Source organism: Passer montanus, unplaced genomic scaffold, assembly GCF_014805655.1.
Source record: "Passer montanus isolate IOZ18808 unplaced genomic scaffold, ASM1480565v1 scaffold141, whole genome shotgun sequence".
Taxonomy (NCBI): Eukaryota; Metazoa; Chordata; class Aves; order Passeriformes; family Passeridae; genus Passer; species Passer montanus.
Window position 1 is genome coordinate 526,800 of NW_024361053.1, and position 18,954 is coordinate 545,753.

General features: G+C 41.4%; 1 protein-coding gene across 3 annotated transcripts in view; it reads right to left on the reverse strand.

Annotated features, from left to right (window-relative positions):
- The window catches only part of LRRK2 (leucine rich repeat kinase 2), a 64,479-nt gene extending 59,916 nt beyond the window's left edge, over positions 1-4,563 (reverse strand). For 2 of the 3 annotated variants that reach the window (XM_039700489.1, XM_039700488.1), the window contains exons 1-2: positions 3,690-4,563; positions 3,499-3,584 (exon numbers count right to left, since the gene is read on the reverse strand). In XM_039700489.1, coding sequence (XP_039556423.1) covers positions 3,499-3,584; positions 3,690-3,855 — 252 coding nt within the window. In that variant the 5' untranslated portion in view covers positions 3,856-4,563. Of the gene's footprint in view, positions 1-3,498 lie in introns of all 3 variants that reach the window. The other variant, XM_039700487.1, reaches the window with a different exon arrangement.
- Positions 4,564-18,954: the final 14,391 nt, after the last annotated feature.

Sequence of the window (18,954 nt, forward strand, 5' to 3'; positions counted from 1 at the left end):
CAATGTTTTAAATGGGGATGAGATACATAAACCATTACTATACATTTCATATTCTTGCCATCAACCCTCAGTATGTGTGCTTCCAAAATGTAATGAAGGCAGTAGCAGTTTTGAGATCATAAGGAGTGAAAGACAACTAAACCCAATGTATTTGTTCTTAATAACTAGCTGTTTCATCCAATGCAAATTCTTTGACTTTCAAATATCTGTAAATAATGCCAAAAGCTAAAAATGCTCCTCTTTGATCTTCTGTATTGGAGAAATCTGCTGTCCTATGAATTTTCACAGGCAGATATGACTGAATAGGCTGAAGTAAGGAAGCAGTAAGCAAAATCTGCACAAAGAAATAACTGATGAAAGAAAATCCCTCTGTATTGAAAGAAAAGTAGTGAACTGTGAAATGCCAAAAGTCAAGATGAAGCAGATTTTACAGAAAGGAATTATAGCAAGGCATGTCAGTTTCCTTGAGACTATAAGTAAATAAAAAGGTAGAAGCAGGCCTCTGTGCTTCAAGTACAGAGTCAAGGCAGAAGATAATATGTCACAAAGACTCCATACATAACTGGATCACTTTTTCACAGAAGAGTTATGTAAAGCAAAGAGGTCAATATGGGACAGCCAACAACAGGAATGTAAATGGCTACCTCCAAGAGTTTAACAGCAAAGTTCATATAAAGTGCATGATCCCTAACCCTGCAATCAGTAAGACTAGAGACATGGAATTCCTGGTAGTGTAGAGTCATCCACAGGAACAGCATAAACTTGAATTTAGACAGCTTTCCTGACAGCTCTGTAGAGTGTGCAAAAGGTGATGTAGCTGCCTGGGGACTGGAATTCCACTTTTGTCTTTCACAAACTTGGTTGCAGTGTGAGCACAGCCCATATCTGCAGTACCTTTCCTTCTGTTTCAGTTTAGATTTGCAGAGACAAGCACTTTAAGCCAGTTACAACCTCAATGTCTGCAGATTGATCTGGACTATGAGAGAATTTCCATGCACTTCTTTTCCTTGGACAGCAAGCTGCCTTGCCCTGCATGAGACTACAAATCACTTACCATGGATATTCAGGGTGGTCTGTGAAACTGAGTCCTAACTAAATGTACAATGAACAGTCTTAGTAACTATCAGTCCAAGATGAGGATATGTAATTCCCTAATTTTCCATATTCCAAGCAAAATAGAGTTTAGTGGTGATGGTCAATCAGGTACAAATTTCAAAAACATTGTAGAGGTGACTATTAATTGATAAACTACTTATTCCTTAGAAAACACTTTCTTTTAAAGTCCCACTTTCTAAGAGCATCCTAAGTGTTCTTATAAAAATTAGAATCTGATGAAAACTTGCTTAATTACTTTAGAAAATTCCTTTCTGTATTAACTGTTTCTGATGAATTTTATATTCCCATTGAACATTTTTATTTGGATTGTTAGGACTGCAAGTATTGACAAACATTTATCAGAACTATGGGTCCAGAGAAGACCAATGGAAACATCTGACCTGCTGATATGTGGTCTATTTTACAATATTAAAATCACAACCTCAGGTAACTGGGAGCTTATTGGCTGTTTGAAAATTAAGTAAGAAAGCAAGGGTCTTTTAAAAACAGAAATCCTAAAGGTTACAAAGAAGGGAAATAAAGCAAAAAAAGATGTCCTTATAAAGAAGGTGTATATATATATATATAGGGACCTTATAAAGGTTCCTATATACAGAAACAGTTGGTAGCAGCAATGAAACTCATTATTTTAAAATCTGACCCTTTTTGTTGCTAGCACACAATTAATTTATCTTACATTAGGTCCCAACATCTACGTAAGACAATAAAGCTCTGCTGACTGCTCTTTACTCAAGTGCACTCATATTTTGCTCTAGAGTTTCTAAGCTGCTGCAATCATTGCCAGAGAAACTACAGAAAACTACCCTATTTACTTAAAGACATATTTTACTTACAGGAACTACTGGCTTTCCACACCAGTACCTTCCTATTTCTGAAGGAGCTTGCAGGGTTTATGCCTGCAGTCTGCCTTGGGCCAGATCTGCAGTATTGATCTGCTAGGCAAATGAACCCTGTACAAGTTAGTGGAACAGCATCTAGGGCTCCAACATCAACCCACAATGCTTTGTAACCAGTTAAGGAGGGGAGGTGAAGAAAATTCTCACTTCAGTTATGTCTCTGACTGTATTAATTCTCTTATGTTTATCAAATTTTTTATAATGCCAAAAGTAAAAGGAGGATAATTAATTATTTATTCAATAAAAAATCATTAATAGTGCAAAGAGACTACACTGAAATCAGGACCTCGTTACTTCACTGCTGTAAAGTGAGAATTTATTAACAAAGATCATAAATAAATAGCAGTGAATGAAGCAAGAAGACAGAGCTCTGCTGACATAGTGTGAATGTTTGTAAACATCAGAACTGAATGTCAAAGAGGAGCTGTTCAAGATATTTTATGAGGAATGGGATTTGAGCTTTGCACTGGCTATGAATTTCCCACAGCAACACAACATAGAGGAGGACACTGTATGACTGCAAATGTTGGCAGGTAGAAGATTAAAATTAATTTTAAAATATTGCATTAGAATGAAGTATTTTAAGAGAGTTAAAATGAAAGTTAATCACTATCTTCTTTATGCAATTTTGAGAGTCTTGTGCTATCATTTCACACCTACTTCTTGTTATGACTGATGTTTTACTTCCAGGTTTACATTTCTGGGCAGAGGTTTTATAAACTAATGAGTTTTGTCTTGAAAAAACCTGCTGCTTCATATTCATGCTGCTTAATAATTAAAAAAAAAAAGGCATCAAGTGAGTTGCACAGAAATCTGAAGCTTATAAACATCCTTTATGCATAGTATAGTCAGATATTTAATATATACCTGCCAGGAAGGAGCTGCTCTGTATGACAAGTCTGGCAGCTGTACCATAAGTATAACATCAAATTGTGCAAGTGCCACACCTAGTCCAAATGGGCCAATGTCAAATTACAGGAGCAGGCAGGGAGAACCTTAAATTGCAGAACTTACTCTCAGCTAAAATATTCCCCCCGCCTTTAAAAAACTGTCCTAGCACAAGTCTCAAGGATATGGCTACATATATACGAATTCATGGTATAAAATCGTGCTTTCTGGAAGTTTGTCTAACCAAGGCAAAATTCAATATGGACACGTCGGAATTATATTAGATAACACTGGTAATTCAGAACCCTACATTACACAGTATTCACATGGCTGAATTTTTATTTTCTATTTCTCCTCCTTCTGCCGGTAAAAACAAGAGACGCAGCCAGTGGCGTCTGCAATAAGTTGGAACGCTGGGTCCCTTTAAAGGCCAGCGGTGACAGCGCCCTTCTGCAGCTCAGAGCACTTCATGAAGCGGCGCAGGGGACGCACGGCAGTTAAGGAGAAACCAGCAAGCGGAACAAGAGCTCGTATCCCGGGAAGGGCCGCGCGCTCGCTCATCCCGCGGAGCGCGGCCCCGGCCCGCCCGGCCCCTGACCTGCTGCACGCCCGCCGCTCCCGGGTACAGATCCACCACCAGCAGCAGGGGCACGTGGACGTTTTTGCCGCTGAAGAGCCGGGGAGCTGTGAAGGCACAGAGAGAGAGACACCGCGTTAGGGACCGGCGGCGGGCGGGACGGGGCAGGGCAGGGCAGGGCAGGACAGGGCAGGGCAGGGCAGGGCGCTCACCGCTCTGCCGAGCCGCCAGCTCCAGCAGGTCGCTCAGGGTCTGCACCAGCGTCTCCAGCCGCTTCCTCTCCTGGACGTTCTGGAGCCGGACGACCAGCTTCCTCAGGGCTTGTTCCTCCCCCGCCACCGCCACAGCCTCCCCCTCCTCGGGGCCGCCGCTGGCCATGGCCGAGCCGCTGCCCTCTCTGTGCCCATCCGCCGGTCGGCGGGACGAGCGCAGGGCTGGGCTGGGCGGTGCGGGCCTGTCCCGCTGTGCCGTGCCGTGCCGTGCCGTGCCGCCGCCCGGCCGCCCTCAGCCGGCCCTCCCGAGCCGCCCCTGCCGCGGCCTCCGGCCCCTCCCACGGCGCCGCTCCATGGACACGGCGGGCGGGCGGCCCCCGGTAACCCCTGGGGAACGCCCCGGGGCCGCGCGCAAGCGCCCGGCAAGGACAAGAGACCCGCGGGCGGCTCCCCCCTCACAGTGACGGACAAACAGCTGCCCAATAGAGCGGCCGAGCTGGACCGGGTCCGCCCAGCAAGGCCCCGCGCTATAAACCGCGGCCACGGGGCCGTGTGGAATGGGCGGTTTTGGTCTCTGGGGTGGGTGAGCTTTGGGGGGCGAGGCCCTGTGGCCCTGGGATACCTACACTGAGTAGTCTGTTCCTGAAAGGCTGTGCCCTGTGGAAGGGTGTGGAGCTGAGCTTTGGAAGAAGGGAGGGGTGAGGTGAAGGTGTTTCAAGACTCATTTCCATCTCTAATTGCCCTACTCTAATTTGTTTGGCAATAAACTAATTTCCCCCAGTTGAGTCTGTTTTGCCAGTAATGGTGATTGGTGAGTGATCTCTTCCTGTCCTTATCTTGACCCATGAGTATTTTACAATGTTTTCTCTCCCTCCTCTAGATAAGAACGTGAGTTAGAGAGTGGCTTTGCTGAGAAGCTGTGTCCAGTGGGGTCAACCCACAGCAGTCCTTTTTGGCCCCCACCACATTACTCTTGCCTGACACCACAGATGTCTGAAATCTTCAGTGTGCATCTTCTATACACCTGCATAGTAAATATTGTGTAGTTGAAGTCTCTCTGCTTGTTCCAGTTTGTAACTGGCTTGAAGTCCTGGATTACTTGTAGTTCCTTCAATAAATAATTTGTTGCAATTGTAGATTCCTGAGCTGGACTGCTTGAGCCTGAGTTAATGTTTCCTCTTCTTTCCACTTGTCTATGTTGTGACAAGTGTGTCCATGTTGAATTTCCACTGTTGACAAAGAAATAAAAAAAACTGTACTAGTGTTTCTGAGGTTCCTGAATAAATACAGGAACTAGCTTTTAGAGATCAGGTGTTTCAAACACTGATCTTCCAACATGTCTCCCAAGGTTCATTCCTCTGCAGGTAGCAGTTCCCTGGAGTGCTGGTTGGAGAGGATGGCAGCTTTTGCTAAGTCTCTGGAAGTCTGGTAGAGTTCGGCAAAAGTCTTCTGAAGTATATTAATTAGTTAGACAAGAGGAAAATGGAAAGAATGAGGTAGTCTTGGTAAGCATTTATATTGTAGTTTTTCTGGATTTTTCTAGGAAAATCCAATGAAGATACATTAATATCTTCACCAGAATGAATAGGGAGAATGGGTTCAAATTCAAAAACAAAGTTGAGGTTGAACACTAGGAAAAAAGTCTTTAGTGTGGGGGTGGTGAGGCACTCTAACAGGCTGCCTGGGGAAGTTAGCAGATGTCCCATCCCGGGGGATGATCAAAGCCAGGCTGGATGGGGCTCTGAGCAACCTGGTCTAGTGGGAAGTATCCCAGCCCACAGAAGGAAGGTTGGAACGAGATGGTCTTCAAAGTCCCCTTCTAACCCAAACCATTGTATGATCTATAGAAATTATTAAAGATTGTGACTGAGCTGTCTTTTGTTGATGTCTGGCAGGAAAACTGAGGTGTGATAGTAAAGTGTAGTGGTCTGAATGTAATTCTTAGCATGAGAAGAAGGCAAAGGACTTTATCTCTGGAGCACCTCTTAAATGTTTTTCTGTTCTGGAAGTTTCATATATTTCTGAGCTTTTTCTGAAGTTCTATCAGTGAGTGTGGATGGCTTACATGAAGACCACAGCAAAGGGCCACAGATCTTTAACTAATTTAAACAATTTGTTTTTTTCTGTGAGGTCTCAGTGTGTTCATTCCATACCTTCTGTCCTCTATCAGCTGTAGCATGTTGTGTTGTTTTATGCACATAGTTTGAAAAGACTGTTCAGAGTCGCAGAATTAACTGGCTTGGAGAAGATCTTTGAGATCATTGAGTCCAACCTATGACTAATACCACCTTTTCAACTAAGCCATGGCACTAAGTGTCACATCAAGTCTTTCTCATTTTAAACACCTCCAAGGACAGGGATTCAATTTCTTTTTGGCCACAGGCTATAATTCCACATCATACATATAATTCCACATCAGTCTTCTGGTGTGATTTAGCAATTTCCATGGCCTCATCATCCAGTGTATAATGCATATTGTTATACTTTATTGAAATCAGTGTAATGTTATGTATGGATGGAGGATGCATTGACTCTTAGAGAAACTTTCTAAGTGACCACAATGTTAGATTTGTGTTAGATTTTGTGTTAGACTGTGACAGATTTTATATTGTAACACAATGTTACAGAATACTGTAACTGTATTGTGTTTTACCTCCATGCAGAAGTTGATTGGGATAGGAGCTTTTATCTTACTCTTCTTGGAGTAAGGCTGCAAAGGGGACTCCAAAGGAAGGGGCAAACTGCTAGAGAACGCACCAGAAGACCCTCAAGAACTTTTTTTGTCTGAGTTATGGCCCATGCCTGGGCCTAAGTCGCATTCCATTCCTAGGATTGGTTTTAGAAATGAAATCCAGGTCGGAACTCCAGGTTGATTTGGGTTGTAAAGGGGCCAATTTTGCCTTCTCTTCTCAGTCATCTCTAAGGTCTCTTCTGAAAATATTTTTCTTGTCTTGGGCCCATTTCCCTCTCTTGGCTATACACATTTTCATGTTTGGAATAAAGTTTTCTGCTACATGTTTTAATTCACTCTGTCCTTGATATTAGCCATCTCTGATTGACTTTTGCTATCAGCTGTGTAGCAGGTCCCTCATTTCTTCACCCTCCCTAGATTTGGTGTTGACACTGATTTAAATGTTCTATGGTTCATAGAGTTATCAGGATGCAGAGAGAGATTGTGGATTAGCTGTGAAAGGAGTGTATCTTGCAGTGTGATACAAGTATTTTTCAGAACTGAAACTTCATCTTTTTGACAGGAGAGGGAGGCTGTGTGCAAGGAAAGACTGTAGGCTGTTGTTTCTGCATTGCTAGGAAGGAAGGTGTTTTTCTGGAACAGTTCTTTTCCCTGGATCTTTGCTAGTTCAGCTGGGATTTCTGGGGGTTGAACTCTCTTTGGATTTTCATTCTGTTTGGTTTTGTAGGGGGGAATGTATGTGAGAGTGAGCGTGGTTTTTTGTGGGGGAGGTTCAGGATTTCTGGGGGCTGAACTCTCTTTGGATTTTCATTGTTTGGTTTTGTAGGGGGGAATGTATGTGAGAGTGAGTGTGGTTTTTTGTGGGGGAGGTTCTGAATGTTGTTTTTTTTTGTTTGGCTTTGTTTTTGAGGATTTGTTGTTGTTGTTGTTTGTCTTTGGTTGGTGTTTTTCCCCTTCTTCCTGCTCTCCCATTATTTTATTTGTGGTGCTTTATTCCACCTGGTGAGCCTGCAGAAGCTGTACTAGGTATTGCCTGGGGACTTTCCTTTGGAAGCTATTTCTGACAGAGAGCAATGCCAGTCAGGTCCATTTTTTCACATTCAGTTTTGTCATGTCTCATCATGCTTCCCCCAGAGAGAAGAATGAAAATTTAATTACACAAGACTTTATAACCACCTTTTTTGGTTTTGAAATGTGCTTTGAAGAGCCCATGCATATTTATCACTGAAGGCATAATACTCTGAATAAATATTCTTTCCATTGTTGCTTCCCCATTCTGTGTGTTTTAACCCTGCAGCTGGAGAGGGGGTGGTGTTAATTTGAATGACAGAGGGTGCTCAGACAGAACCTGTTCAGAAGTGATATGACAGTTATTTGATTCGCCCCTGGACAAAATGCTTATAAATGGACCCTCTGCTTTTATGTTGTAACCAGCAGGGGCTCTGTGGTGTTAATGAATTCATTGCTTCAGAAAACAGTGGCAGAGCAGGTATTCTACCTCAGCCTTTTCAGCTCTCATTTTAGCTATCAGGCATTTAAATTTAAAAAAGATTACGTACTGTGCATAGGCCCATACTTCTTCACTCCTCTCTGTGTGTGAAGGTGCCTCATCTTCACAGCTTCCAAGTGGATGGGCTGGGACAGGCACTCTCTTTGCTGGGGAAGGAACTGGCTGATGGCTGGGCCCAGAGAGTGGTGATACATCCACGTGGTGGCTGGTCACAAGTGATGTTCCCCGGGGGTCAGTATTTGGACCAGCCTAATACCTTTATGGACAAGGTGATCAAGTGCTTCCTGTCAGTTTGTGACAAGTTGGCACCAGAGTGGTAGTGTTGATTTTCTGGAAGGTGGGAAGGCTCTGCAGAGGACACTGGACAGACTGGACAGGATTGATGGGCCAAGAACAATTGCGTGAGGTTCCACGAGGTCAAGTGCTGAGTCCTGCACCTTGGTCTCAACAACCCCTCAACAATGGAATGCTGAAGGCTGGGGCAGAGTGATTGGAGATCTACCCAGTGGAAAAGGACCTGGGGGTGCTGATCAACAGCAGCTGAACATGAGCCAGTGTGTGCCCAAGTGGCCAAGAAGGCCAATGGCATCCTGGCCTGGATCAGAAATATTGTGACCAGCAGGACCAGGACAGTGATTGCCCTGTACTCAGCCCTGGTGAGGCTGCACCTCAAGTCCTGTATTCAGTTTTGAGCCTCTCACAGCAAGAAAGACATTGAGGTGCTGGAGCAAGTCCCGAGAAGGGCATGGAGCTGGTGAAGGGTCTGGAGCACAAGTCTTATGAGAAGCAGCTGAGGGAGCTGGGGGTGTTCAGCCTGGAGAAAAGGGAGCTCAGGGGAGACCTTATTGATCTCTACAACTGCCCAAAAGGAGGTTGTGACCAGGTGGGGGTCAATGTCTTCTCCCAAGGAGCAAGTGATAGAAGAAGAGGAAATGTCCTCAAGCTGTGCGAGGGGAAGTTTAGATGGGAAATTGAGAAAAATTTCTTCCCTGAAAGGGTTGTCCAAGCCCTGGAATAGGAAGTCTAGGGAAGTGGTTAATTCACCATCCCTAGGGATATTTAAAAGACATGTTGACCTTAGGGTCATGGTTAATGGTGGACTTGGCAGGGCTGGGTTAATGATTGAACTCAATAGTTTTAAAAGACTTTTCCACTCTAAATGATTCTATGAAATGTACCTTTCTGAAAGCAGGTGCTCTACTTGCCTTTCAAAAATATTTTCATTATTAATTATTTAAGTATAACAAAAGCAAAATGTTATTTAAAGAAATTTCTGCATATGTTAAATTGGGCTGACACCTAGTGGTGGGAATACTTCTAACACAGCAGTTCATGGCCTGTGGTTCCTTTGGTTCTGTGGGTATTTTAAGTTTAAAAAAGGCAGCTTGAAACTATGCTGTTCTTAGAGGAGGCCAGAGAAGACCTGGATTTCATCAAAAGAAGGGCTGTCCCTGGAGTTCCTGCCCTTTATCTTTCCTGAAAATCATCTTCCCTCTGCATGCTTTTCCCCTCTCATTATCCTTTGGGGTACACTGCATTGCTATATGGTCTGTATGTTAACAGAGCAGATGAGTACTTCAAAGCTCAAGTAAGCTTTCCTGCTGTTTCCTGCTGAATAGCTGATGATGCACTTTGTGATTCTAAATTAGAAACTGAAGGAGATGTTCAGGATGTTTTCTGCCAGTATCCAGCTGATTAAACAGCTTCTGTTAAAGGGATAAAGCTTTCACTTCACAGAACCATGGAATGGTTTGGGTTGGAAGGAGCCTTAAACACCATCAAGTTCTGACCCCCCCAGCCATGGGCAGGGACACCTTCCACTAGACCAGCTTGCTCAGGGCCCTATCCAACTTGCACATTTCCAGGGATATGGCATCCACAGCTTCTCTGGGACCCTGCTCCACTGCCTCACCACCCTCACAGAAAATAATTTCTTCCTAATGTCTAATCTAAACCTGCCCTCTTTCACTTTGAAGACATTCCCCCTTGTTCTGTCACCACATGCTCTTGTGAAAAGTCCCTACACACCTGTAGAACCCCTTCCAGTTATTCTTTGCAACCCTTGCCAAGTCCAGCTCCCATTTGACCCTGGCCTCCCCCCCCATCCCTGTACAGCTGGACTGTATCCCTATACTCTTCCCAGGTTACCTGTTCTTGCCTCCTTTGCCTGTGCATGTACATTTTGCCCTTTAGCTTGACTAGGCGGTCCAGACTCAGTGATTCCCATCTCTTGCCTTCCTTGACAAATTTCTTGTGCCTGGGGATCACTAATTTGTGTACTCCATGAAGATGTCCTTAAAAATTTGCCAGCTCTGTTCTGTTCCCTTGACCCTGAAGAAAGATTGCCAGGTGATTGTATTGATGAGTTCCTAGAAGAGCTGGTGTTTACCTTCCTAACCAGGCCTTTAAGGGGAAAAAAAATCCTCAACTGAAAAATTATAAAGTGGACTTGTGGCTGGTCTCAAAGGAGGTGTAAAAGAAAGCCTAAATTTCTGGATCACTGGCTTCAAGAGAGCTGTGAGGAGGAGGGTTAGGGGCCACCTGATCCAGAGTATGTAGCACTTGGCCATGACAACTAACAAAGTGATGTAGGTTTAAAAAGGGGGCTCCCACAGCTGAGCATAAAACAGCACTGACTGCTTGAAAAAAAGAGTATGAAACAATCATCACTTTCAGAGTGGCTGAAATATATGGACCTTGGATATGATAGGATATATGAGGCCACTGGTTTATGCAATATAGTGAACTTCATAATGCTAGGTCTACTAGAAAGTCCTGCCTCTACTCATGCTACTTCCTTATAGCATAGACACTACAATGTCTGCAGAAGTGAATTTACTCACCAGATAGAGGCCAGCACTGTGTCTGACCTGGGCAGCACTGCTCATCTTGGGATTATTTTACTTCTTATTTAATTTTAAAGTATTTTCTTAATAACTGTTGCTATTACTATACAGCACCAGTGGGTTTACAGGGCCATGTATGAGGCATTTTGCTTATGTCTAGGGTTTTGTACATATTTTCTAATTTAATTTTTATGGGTCTCTTTCATTGTACCATAACATCTATCTCTCATCAGATTTTATAAAGAGTACAAATAAAGATGGGGATGCAAATGAGTGTAAATCCCTGAAGCAGAATTCAAGAATGTGGCACCAAGCTAAATAATAATCCAGCAATATATTTTTCCCCTCTCTGTCTATTCAATTATTAGTGGATTGATCACACTGGTTTTAGTAAGGAAGAAGATTCTTGGTTCTTATATGGACAGTTTTTCATGCGGCTTAATTATTTACTTTGGCAATTTATAGAAAAAATGTCTTATTGGGTTTGCCAGTGATAAAATATAAACTTTCTAATTCCCACAAGGCTTTTTAGGTTTGTTAGATGTTTTTCGTTCTTCCAGAGAATGCATTGTTGTCCAGTACATGTTTTTGCTCTGGTTAAAAATAATTTTCTTTATAAGAATGAAGAGAAGGCTTCAGGGTGACCTAATTGCAGCCTTCCAGTAGCTGAGGGGAACCTACAAAAAAGTGGGAGAATGATTTTTTAAAAGAGTGTGTGGTGACAGGGCAAGGGGGAATGGCTGAAAACTGAAAGAATGCATACATTTAAATTTGATATTAGAAGAATTTTTTTTTTTACTGTGAATGTGGTGAGGCACAGAAACAAGTTACCCAGAGAAGCTTTGGCTGCCCCATCCCTGGAAACGTTCAAGGCTGGGTTGGATGGGGATCTGAGGAACCTGATCTAGTGAAAGGTGTCCCACAGCAAGGAGGTTGAAATTAGATGGTCTTTAAGGTCCCTTACCAACCCAAGACATTCTTTGATTCTATGATTTCATTAGTTTAAATGTAAAAATTATTCTCAGTAGCACTCAGTGGATTTGCAATGGCTAAAATGATTGACAATTAATCAGACAATCAGTGCTCCTATATCTGTCCAAGCCTTCTGGTGCTGTATCAAGTAACTGATACAGGATAGCTCAGCTATCCCACTGCAGGTCCTAGCCTACCACTGAAATAGCATAAAACTTCCCATTCCCTTTACCAAGCAGACATTTTTCTGAATCAATTGTTTATCCATTTATTGCCTTTTTCAAACTGGAAAAAAATTCCAATCTACTAACATTCTCAAAGTAACATAAAAGAGTACTACCTGATAGTGCTTTTAATTAGCCAAGTACTTTTCTTAAAATATTAAAATTGGTTTGGCCTTTGTCAACAATGACAGTGGCAAGGCCTGTCCTCATTATTTCCTCAGTTAAAGTAGCAGGACTAGTGTTAACTTTATTAATTTTCTTGAGAAACTGAGAACTTAAGTGCTTGAAACTTGTTTCTTATCACTGCAAGAGGCTTCTAATCAATATTTTCTCTCTTCATAATTGGAACAGCTTTAGTACAAATAAGTTTTACAGCATGAATCTTTTGACAAATTGCCTACTGTATCAAACACATAACAATTTTTGCAGTTTTGTGTACCACCATGCTGCTCAGATTAAGCAATGCCATTATTCTAGTTTCACACTAATTCTTAATTTCTATCACCAGTAGCAAATTACGGGTGAAGCAAATAACAGGACTGGAAGGGAATAGTCCTCTGGTTTAACCCTAGTTCATATTTTTCCGAGGATATGTTAACATCCCTCTTTTCTTCAAAGAAATACTCTGCATATTCTCAGTCCAACTTCTGCCATCATTGTTCTCTATTCCTCTTCTTGTCCCTCAGAGGACTTTCTTATTCCCTAAGACATTTCTTGACTTTGGCATGTTTGTTTCCTCTGGTCCTTCACCAGACTGCTGCAGGCACAAGTGGTGCCTGCCCCAGTACTAGGACTCATGCCAGGCATCCATGTGGCAAGAAGGTCAAGCCCCACTGCCACATCTGGCTGCAGCATCAGTCCCCTCCCTCTTCCTGCTTGGCCCAGTGCTTGCCATCCATGTTGCTACTCCTGATAGTGATTATCTTGGATCTTCCACAATGCTGATACAAAAACAATATTGTGGCACTGTCAAATACTGTGATATAACATTATTAAACTGATTTGAAAAGCATTAAGGTGTATCAACTTCCTAATGGTACAATTCCATCTACTGTGTGTAAATGATTGCAGTACTGAAATTGCATTGCAGTTGCTAGAAAATCATTTCAATCACTTCAGTAAATGCATTGCTGTGTGAACAGTGTATTGCGATACTCAGTATGCTGTCACTGAGCATGTAAACAGAACACACTTAGGTAGCTCCTGTACTTGTGGTGATAGACTACAAAGTCTGCTTACACTGGCTGGTCTTATCTTAGCAGTAAGATAAAAACCATGAGCCACAACAAAGTCAGTCAAATATCTCAGTTAATGGTCATTGCAAGTGTGCCAAGTCCTCCAAGCTTTTGCCTCGTTCCAAAGAAGGTATGTGTATCAAAGTGCTCCTGAGAAAGACAGCTGAGCCTTTGGCACCAACAGTGCAACACCAAGTAGCACAGCTGGTTGCTGTAATGTGCATTTATCTTGGTGTTATCAATATTGGCTGTGGTTGGCTTCCTGGCAGGCTTCCTACCACATCCATGGGTGATGTTCCAACTCTGGAAATGGAAAGGGTACAATTTAATTTCTTTCCCTTGCAGTCTGTTAACAAGAGTACTGAGTACAAAGTCCTTATTATTTTAGTCAGTATTTCAGTGTAATTAAGCCTCTCTCAGAACTGATTTGGCATTCACTTCAGCCACTGAACAGCCCTCTAAGTCATATCAGGGACTGCTTACCTACAGCAGTAGTGGGTCTGTCCACCAGCTTCCAGTAGGACCTGCTAGAAAGGGAACTGTGCAATAGGGTCTGCATGATCACAGGGAACAAAATATTTATTTGGAATAAATCAGTGGCTCTTTTTCAGTTGTGTTGTTAAAGGAGAAAAAAATTAGCCAGACGTTCTCTAAGGAAAAATATTCATTTAAATAAGCTTTGTTCTAGATGAGTTCTTAAATAGGAAAATGAGGCCTTCACGTGTGTTGGTCCTTGCCCTGTGCACCTAAGCAGTGATGCCTCAGGAACAACTGTTCCTAAGCCACTGCTCAAGTCCTGGTCCTGGTGATGTGTGTGCGTGGCTGACAGAGAGGTGTGAGGACTGAAGAAGTTTGGAACCATGGAAACTCAGAGGCTCTGCATTGAGGAGAAGGAGGCAGGCCTGACTGGGAGAATGTGATTCTTTTCTGAGCATGGTCAAGTTGAGGGCCTGACTCAGAGGCCACATCACCCTTTCAGTGCTGGGCTTCTGTAGCAGCAGAAGGCCTTAGACCAGTGGCCATGCACAATCAAATGCTGCACTTGAACAGCTCATTACAGCAGGGAAGGGCAGCTGGCCATCCTTCCTGGTGTGTTAGTAGCTCACTATTCATTGTTTTCTGTGTGATGCTGGTTTAGGCTGCAGCTTTGGCTCTGATGTTCCCCTGCTATGGTTGCAGAGACAGGCTCTGCCCAAAAGTAACGGGTAAGGCCCTTTGCTAAGTTGGTGACTCTGCGGCAATAAGGAAAGGATGGATATAGGATGCCCTAGAGTATGGTGTTGAGATGTGTCAGAGCTTGGGAAGCCACAAATCTATTGACACAGACATGATGATGTGATATTAGCAAGATCTTGTCCATGCAAGCTCAGAAAAGCAATCCCTGCTAGTATCTTACCCCAGTCACTCTGGGGTTTCATTCTAGACTGAGCCACTTGAATTTCTGGGGTATTTAATATGTAGGTGAGGTGTCTGGCCACTCCCAGGCTTGCCTCTTAGGATTATTTAGTAACATGAACACAGCTTGTAAGTACTACAAGTTAGCTATGGGAGAATGGTTTAATCAGTTGGGAGTTCATATGAGTCTTGCAATTGTATGCAAAGTGACACTCAACTGCTGCTGGTCCAGAAAGTTTGCAGCTGTTCATGTGAGAATCTCATGTGTCTCATTCAAGGTGAAGGAGGTTGTGAGTGACAAAGTACCTTGCAGTTATTTTTCTTTCTCCCTCTAAGGACTAGTAGGAAAGCAGAACTACTCCTTTCTGCTCCCCTTATCCCCCAAAAGAGCAAGTCTGTATGTGATCTATTTCCTTTTTTTTTCCTTTCTTTCCCTAATGCACAAAACTAGGTCATGAAATTCAGCTGCAGACTACTTGGCAAATTTCGTTTAACTAGTTTGAAGAATCAGTCACAGTTTTGATGTAGTCAGTGTCTTTAAACACCACTGGTTTTAGAAGATGTGTGTTGGTATAGAGAAATGCAGCATTGCCTTCTCTTGGATAGTCACCCAATAGTACCACGCAACACAAACCAGCAGTGAATGTCTCAGTCACAAGTACTGTTTAACAGTATTATTTGAGCTGATTTTGTCTGCTGTGTGCAAGAGTCTAATACTAAAGACTCACAGACTTCTGTTACTATTCAAAGCATGGTGATTTCTCTGAGGAGTTTCTGGGTGGGCATTTGATCTTGGTGTTCAAGAGTTTCAGGAGGTCTGGCATCCTCCTCCTTCTATGATAAAAAGTGAGATTTGGTTCCTGCAAATATACTCTGCAATAAGACTTTCAATTTCTTTATAAGGTTTTTTAATCAGTGGGACTTCCTGTTGATGTAAGGCCTCAAGCTTTTGATGAATACTGTTCCAACATGTCTACTGCAAAGCTAAAATTAGGCCATATTTAAATGCATGACTTTGGAGTATAGTGACAAGAGTGACTGCCTGGGTTGTCAATATATTGGCCAGTAATTGTACTTTCCAGAAGATCAGTCTTCATAAATACTCTCAGATAATAACTTTTTTTCCTGCACAGAATAATTTGTTCCCAACAAAATATGTCCAGTGCTGGAAAGAGTCTCATTGACAGCAGCCACCTCACCATAATCCTCTTCTCTCACTGCAAAAATTCTCTTTCCTCAGTTATGGCTCATTTGCAAAGCCCAAATCTCAAATATATCCATTCTACTAAAAGAGGTCAGTCCCAACCTCCAGCTGGATAATCTCATCCCTTAGTTGTAGATTAAAAATTCTTGATGTTTCATTAGTTATTTGCATTTCATTTCTGATCTCTCAGGATTCATGCACAGTAGGGCTCATGTCCAGTCCATGTGCAAAACAGTCTTGTTTCATGAAAAACTGGAACAAAATGGACTTGAGCAAAATTTTGAGTCTAGGTGATTAGTATGAATTATTATTGTTAGGACTATTTTTAAAGTATCAGTGAAGCAAAAACAGTTCAAGTTTTATAAGCTATTAAAATATTTATGAAAAAGCATTGGACTGAAAAAGTTCCTCTTTTATGCTGACTTTGTGTGTATTAGTGGTCTTAATCTCCACGTATGTTATATTCAAAGATTAAGTATTGCTTCTTAATTCTGTGTGGTTTTGTGTCAGTCACCTGAATTGCAGGGTCAGCAGCCATGCAACAATACCCAAAATCCTGATCCAGTCTTGATGATTGGCATTGCTTTTCAGTCTGTCAGATTTCCAAATATATTGTTCTGTCCTTAAGTTACTCATTTTTAGTTGGAAGACTTTTCCTCATTTTTTTGTCACGTATTTAATTAAATCCTTGTTTTGTGCATCTCCTTGCAGTTGTATTTTGCTAACCTTTCCCCACAAAACAGTGGAAAGAATGTACTTGTAAATGGATTTGCAATCATTAAGAAGTCTTTGAGGCTGAGAGTTCATTTTAATACTCACAAACTGAAATTATTTCACTCTTATTGCAAATATATTTCTTCATGTGACTGTATTGCTTGCTGCAGTGAAATAATGTTATAATACCTTGTACTGCTCCTATCGCATTACTTTTCTGCCTTTGATCATATTGGTTACAAGTGGCTGTAGATGTCTTATTCCAATTTGATCAATTATGCTTTGACTTAGTCTTTTTATTGGTAAAAAATTGGGCTTTGAGCTATTTTGAAGTATGTGCAATGGAAGATTTTGGATTTAACAATTTTTGGCATATCCTATTTTCTGCCTGTCTGGAGATTGTTCAAGGTTTTTACTGTACAATTAATCAGATTTTGACTTGGGACAGAGTCATAAAGAGAGACTGTGAAACACTTTGTATGACAGTCAACTCCTCCAAAATCTTTTTCATCATTCCACCATAAATTGAATTTTTTGAAAATTAAGTATCTAGGACAAAAATATTTGTAGTGGAACATAGATTACAGGAATATCCAAATCTGGATTGTGGCACATGTAAATATTGATCAATTTCCTGTGTCAAAGGCCCTTCAGAAGTCAAGATACACGATATAAGTTGTTTTTCCCTTGTTGACTGATCCATTAATTCAATTGTAGAAGGCCACTAGGTTAGTCAGGCAGTATTTGCCCTTTATGAAGTCAGAAATCCCAGAAAACAAATATACTCAATACTCTAAATATTAAATCAATATACAACAGATGTCTTTGCTGCAAATGAAACTTAGCAGAGCACCAGTTGTATGTGTGACTGGTGGGCTATGGGCTAACAGTGTACATTGTCCAAATCTCTATAACAATCATATGATTGTTATACTAGATATAGTCATTATCTCAAAAAAAAAAAAAGAAAAAAAAGAAAAAAAAAAGGAAAAAAAAGAAAAGTAATACAGTCAATATTCAAGTATAAGGTTTTATGGTTAGGGCTGCAAGCAGTGTTTAGTAGTATATCTATGATGACAGTGATTTGACATTAGCATTATCTCTGTCAGATTGCTTTTCTTCAGGAATTTAAAGAAATACATAAAGGCTGCTTTTGATGCCAAAATTATTACTGTTTCTTCCTTTTTATTTGCTAATTGAAAAATTCACAGATAGGATTGAAATGTGCCATGCTATCATATCCATATTATCCTCTTAGTGCAGAGAGGGTTAACAAAAAGTTCATGCAACTCATCCTCATTCATTGGCCTCACTACACTTGCTGCAATAATCCTTGTATTTAGCCTGGTAGTTATTGTTCAGTCCTGGTTTTTTTCATTCCACTCTAATCAGAGGTAAACCTGAAGTTTTATTTTAAGCATCTGTTTTGAGATCTTAATTTTCTATTCTACTTGTCTTAGACCTGGAAGTGTTTATTAGGACAAAAATGCTCACTGTGCACATTGCTTGCAGGAGCTGCTGAAAATAATCACAGTATTGCTTTGTGAGATTGCTACATAAATATGTTGAATTATCTTTAGCAAATTAAAATCATTGTTTATTTGCAAGAGTTTTCAAGCACCCTGTATTTGCTGACAGGTCTGCGTTTCCTGCTGGTGAATACATCTTTGAAAAATATGAACATGTTTTGGAGATAGTTATCATGAAATTCTAGTGACTGCTGCCATTCCATGCTAACATGATATTTTACAGGCTTCAATTGCTCTGGCAAACAGTGGAAGCATAAAACTGATGAAGATAGCAGTCTGAAAATAAAAGAAATGTGTAAATTTTCTGAGAAGAGCTGTTCTCCTGGAGACAGAATAAGCAAAATTTGAGTGGTTGCCAAATTTTAAGCAAACCTAATTCTGCTACAGACCAAAGTAGCATTTTTGTGAATGGGACCTGCCTGTGTGCTGTGGTAGAGTCAGGGAGGTTTTATTAATGTCTTCACAAAAATCTAAAGCCTTTCTACCTTCTTGTTTATAAAAGTAAGCAATTGGTCTCTTGTTTGATATATTTGCTGATGAAAAAGGACTGCATTAGGTTTTTTTTCTACACAGAGGACCAAAAATTGACTTGGTTTTGTATGTTCTTATTTTATTATACACACAGTTGAAAAGTCATTGCATAACTTCAGCTGTAACTCTTCTTTCTATGGTCTTGAACATCAATACTGTGGCTATGGCTTATCTCATGAATAGTTAATTTCTGTGGGTGCTACTTGTTCCTCTCTTTGCAGCTGCTGTTTCTGTCCTTAGAGTCCTTTTCACTGCCTTGTGTAGAAATGCTGCATTTCCCAGGCTTATTCACTAAAACCATTCTGCTCCATTGCAAAGCTTAGATGCAATCAACATTATCCTCTCTCAGCAACATCCTCTGCTCATGTGTTTTTCTGTCTTGAACTGTTCATCACTAAATGGATATATTGCTG